General features: G+C 38.3%; 1 protein-coding gene across 1 annotated transcript; it reads left to right on the top strand.

Annotated features, from left to right (window-relative positions):
* The first annotated feature begins 487 nt into the window (after positions 1 to 487).
* LOC114275161 (ENTH/VHS/GAT family protein) lies at positions 488 to 3883 on the top strand. The gene is made up of 3 exons (XM_028217153.2): positions 488 to 1234; positions 2547 to 2825; positions 3284 to 3883. The coding sequence occupies exons 1-3, from the start codon at positions 743 to 745 to the stop codon at positions 3656 to 3658; spliced, it is 1146 nt and encodes a 381-aa protein (XP_028072954.2). The 5' UTR covers positions 488 to 742; the 3' UTR covers positions 3659 to 3883.
* The last annotated feature ends 485 nt before the right edge of the window (positions 3884 to 4368 follow it).

Here is a 4368-nt window from a genome sequence, read left to right as displayed (position 1 = left end):
GGACGTCTAACCAGTCAACCAAAACAATGTTCGTGTTTTTTTTTGGGCAATTGACACATATTATTTTTTTATATTTTACATAAAAAATATTTTAAGAATTTTTTTAATTTTTTATGAGTTTTAAATAGAATTTTGAATTGTGTGTTTTATTATAAGTTTTAAATTTTTTAATCAAATAACTTTTTTAATTTCAAAAACTCAAAACTCTTTCAAAAACTCAATTCAAATTTCATAACTAAATAAATTTTTTATTTTTAAATCATAATTTCAAAACTCATAAATTTAAAATATAATCCTATTTTCAAATTATAATTCCAAAACTCTACTCTCTCCAAAATTATGCATAAATAAATAGTTGATCTCATTATTTTGATAAATAAAAATTGAAGTGGGCAGCACCACTGATTGTCCTAGAAGCAGCAAATAATTTTTGAGTGGTGGGACCCGCGAAAATAAGAGGTGACAGGAAGAAGCCACGCGTATCTCAGATATCGAGATCGGCTCAATTTCACACACTTCTATCTCACAGCTCTTGTCGCCATCCTCAAAGGCCAATTCAATTCAAAGCTTTCTCTCTCTCTCTCTCTCTCTGCCTCACCGCCTCACCAAGCGAAGCAAAAACGCAGAGTCAAAGAAAGATCGACGTTTTCACAACTCAACAAAACTAGGGTTTTACAAAACCGCCATACCAGTCCAGGCCTCTCTATATATCTCTCAGGCTCTCAAATTCATCACTGTCGACATGGACAAACTGAAACTAGCTTCGTCCTCATTGGGCGAGCGATTGAAGACAGGCGGAGCACAAATGAGCCGAATGGTCAGCTCCAAAATGAAGGAGATTCTGCAATCACCGACTCCGGAATCGAAGATGGTGGACGAAGCGACTTCCGAGCACATGGAGGAGCCGAATTGGGGGTTGAATTTGCGTATATGCGCCATGATCAACAGCGAGGAGTTTAGTGGATCGGAGATCGTGAAGAACATCAAGAAGAAGCTTTCTGGGAAGAGCGTGGCGTGCCAGAGGCTGAGTCTTGATCTGCTGGAGGCTTGTACGTCGAATTGCGAGAAGGTGTTCTCTGAGGTTGCGTCTGAGAAGGTGTTGGAGGACATGGTTAGGATGATCGACGATCCCAAGACCGACCTCGCCAATCGAGGGAAGGCTCTGCAGTTGATTAGGGCATGGGGCGAGTCGGAGGATCTCAAATATCTGCCCGTGTTTCATCAAACTTATATGGTAATTTTCTGTTTATAATAATTAGTTTGTTATGTGTTTTTGTCTCTGTTCATGTAATTCTTTATTTTTTTAGGATCTTTGTTGAATTTGTTTTTTAGGGTAGGAATTATTATCTTGAAATTGTGTGTTGTAGAAAAATTGCAAAGGTTACTCATTGATGATCATGTCTGAATTCTAGCACTAAACGAATTATGAAACACACAACTATGACATGCGAAGTAAAATGGTGGAAGCGAAGGCTTGTTGCCTTTAGAAAGTTTTCTAAATAGGATTTTTCCACTACTTTGAAAAATAAGTGCATGGGACCCAAGGAGTAGAAGGAAATTCAACTTGCCTTGTTGACCTTTCCTTCACATACTCACGCATGCTACAATATTTTTAACGCTAGGGAATTTAGTAGAGTAGAGGGGCATGATTAGTTTTATGACATCAACATAGGTTGATATGTTTACATCTCCTAGTTGTTTCGGTTTAGTGTATCAATGTTTAACCCAAAGATTGTTGGTACCTTCAAGGCTGTTCCCATTAACTGTGTTGCATCTGGTCTATGGATTAGGCTTCTTTGTTCTGTAAAGAAACACTTGCGTATTATATTCTGTCAAATAATGTTTTCTTATTCAGTTTACAAGGATAGTCTCATTCTTGCTGCATTTAATACATATGGGTCATGTTACCGTTGTTTGTTATCACCATCTACTCCAACGAACACCTGAGGTTTTTCGATCTGCTAAACATGGTGTGAACATTTGTTGTGGTTTCAGCTTGATATTATCTTTTATGGACGTTGAGCTCATATTTATACCGTTCGTTGGTATAAATTGAAAGATAAATACTTGCATACTCTCACATTTTTCTTTAATCTCTCAACTTCATCACAGTTGCACGTGCGATAGTCAATTGCTGGAATTTGTCAATTGTTTCTTTATCTAAGCCTTTTGTTGCTTCTTTATCCTCATCTAGCAATGCTTAATGTGACTTTAGCCTTCCATATTTGATTTCCATTATAGCCATCCTGAGCAGCCTGATTGTGCAGTTCTTGCATAACATTTTGATGGAACAGAACACTTTTACATGAAGGGAGCAAACCAAAAATAAAGTATTGATTTTGGTTGCCTTCAGCACATCTATCAACTTGCCTCCCAGTTTGATTTTTAAGGCTTCTGATTGGATCCAAGAAGATTGGTTTCAGCTTTAATACTCTTTTATTTATTGCTTCATGTGGATGTCTCTTATTTTGTTTTAATTCCACTCTTGCTTTTCATACTTCTGAATGCTAATGTTCCATCCTTTCTTTGGCGGGTTATTGTTGTAGAACTTGAAGACTAGAGAGATACCTTCAGCACCAGTAGATGGAAATTCGTCCCCCATGCAGTATTCGCTAGGGTCATTTATTCATGGAGAGCCGATTTCTCCTCCTGAAAGATACCCTATTCCTGACTCGAGTTTGAATGAAGGGGATAATGCTGCTTTTCCAACTATTTATGGCAGCCAATCCATTGAACAAAAGAAAGAAACCATGGAAATCACTCGAAACAGCATTGACATTCTTTCTAGCATTTTAAACTCTGAAACAGAACCAAAACCCATCAAGGTAAATTCATTAGTTCTGTCGTGAGGTAGAATTCTATTTATATTATATTCCAATTTTTTGTTATTCTTTTAGATGTGTGCATGTGTTGCTTGCATCATTTTCTACCATTCTTTACCTTTTACTTATTATGCCCCCTTATCCATCTTTCCCTGAATGCGTTTTAGTGGCCTTTCTAATGTATTGACGAAACTACGGTCATTTTGATATTTTAGCACTTTGTGCTATGTTAAATGCAATGAGAAGTCCAAAGGAATCACTGTAAGTGGAAGATTTTATCCCAAAATCCTATGTACCTAATGTAACGAAAGATCAAACATGTACTTTGTTTGTTTTCTTGTTCTTTTTTTGTTTTTTTAATCTCAATTAAGGATCCATTTGGGCTGGCTGTAGCAAATCTATGGTTGGAGAGATGACGGTAACCAACTTTTTTTTTTTTTTTTGGGGGGGTATGCTTGCAGGATGATCTGACGGTAAGCATGCTGGAGAAGTGCAGGCAGTCATTGCCTGCCATTCAGATGATTGTGGAGAGCACCACCGATGATGAAGTTATGCTCTTTGAGGCTCTGAATCTTCATGATCAGCTTCAACAAATCATTTCCAAATACGAGGAAATGAAAGTTGCTCTCTCTTCTGGAGTGGTAGTACCACCAGAAAAATCTGATAGCCCAGAAGCCAATTTGCTATTAATGCAGGCTGGAGGACCTCGTATAGAAACTGAAATGGCAGATTCTCAAAAACAAGAAAGCCCAGAGTCCAACAAAGAAACCGAGAAGCCAGATACCTCAAAAAAAGAAAGTACAGAGTCCAATGTTGATATGAGACGTAGCGAGTGAGGGTAGTTTATGTTTGAAATCGCTGTACGTAATTATTTATGTTGATCTCTGCTAGGTTTGTTGAATTACTTTAATGATTTTGTTGTTTATGGTTCTTTGGAAATACTGGCAAACTCAGTTGTAGTAGTTTCTATTGCGCCATGCTTGCATCAGTTCTTATCTACAGGACTTCGGCCCTGCCCTTGTGTAATCAGAAGTGGTGAGTTTGAATTTCTTTTGGCACCATAACTTGCTGTTGAGGTATATGTATTGTTATTGATGCTATTCTTGACATTGGAACAGGTTTAAATTTTCTTTAGCATATTATTAATATTGACATGGTTTTGGGACCTAAAAGTTATATTATAGGGAAAATTAGTCTAGGGTCCCTCTCCCACTTTCCGTGCCCGATCTAAACGAAGAGCTAACCCCTCATTTTGAATCCTATAGGGATGAAGATAATGACAATGCTATTTCTAAAACTCGTCTGGACCACCAACCACCACCCCTCTCCTCTTCTCACCATAACCATTACCAGCTCCAGACTCCAGACTCAATGGGCGTACTGAGAGAGGAAGCTATTGAGCTTCTTGTTACCTCCAGACTCCATTTTCTTGAGTTGGATCTCGGACCACGAATCCATGGTGACCGATCGGACAAAGCTGATGTGAACTCCAAGACTGCGGTGCTTTCCCGAGCACTCCAAGCACATGAACACGCCGTACGACACC

The sequence above is a fragment of the Camellia sinensis genome, chromosome 14 (assembly GCF_055761805.1).
Source record: "Camellia sinensis isolate YWXY chromosome 14, ASM5576180v1, whole genome shotgun sequence".
Lineage (NCBI taxonomy): Eukaryota > Viridiplantae > Streptophyta > Magnoliopsida > Ericales > Theaceae > Camellia > Camellia sinensis.
This window is presented reverse-complemented; position numbering and strand designations above follow the sequence as displayed.

Excerpts from the sequence above, each read along its gene's own strand:
- LOC114275161 (XM_028217153.2), top strand. The coding sequence starts at position 743 with ATGGACAAACTGAAACTAGCTTCGTCCTCATTGGGCGAGCGATTGAAG. Across the intron at positions 1,235-2,546 it reads TGTTTCATCAAACTTATATG|AACTTGAAGACTAGAGAGAT; the intron begins GTAATTTTCTGT and ends TTATTGTTGTAG. Across the intron at positions 2,826-3,283 it reads CAGAACCAAAACCCATCAAG|GATGATCTGACGGTAAGCAT; the intron begins GTAAATTCATTA and ends GTATGCTTGCAG.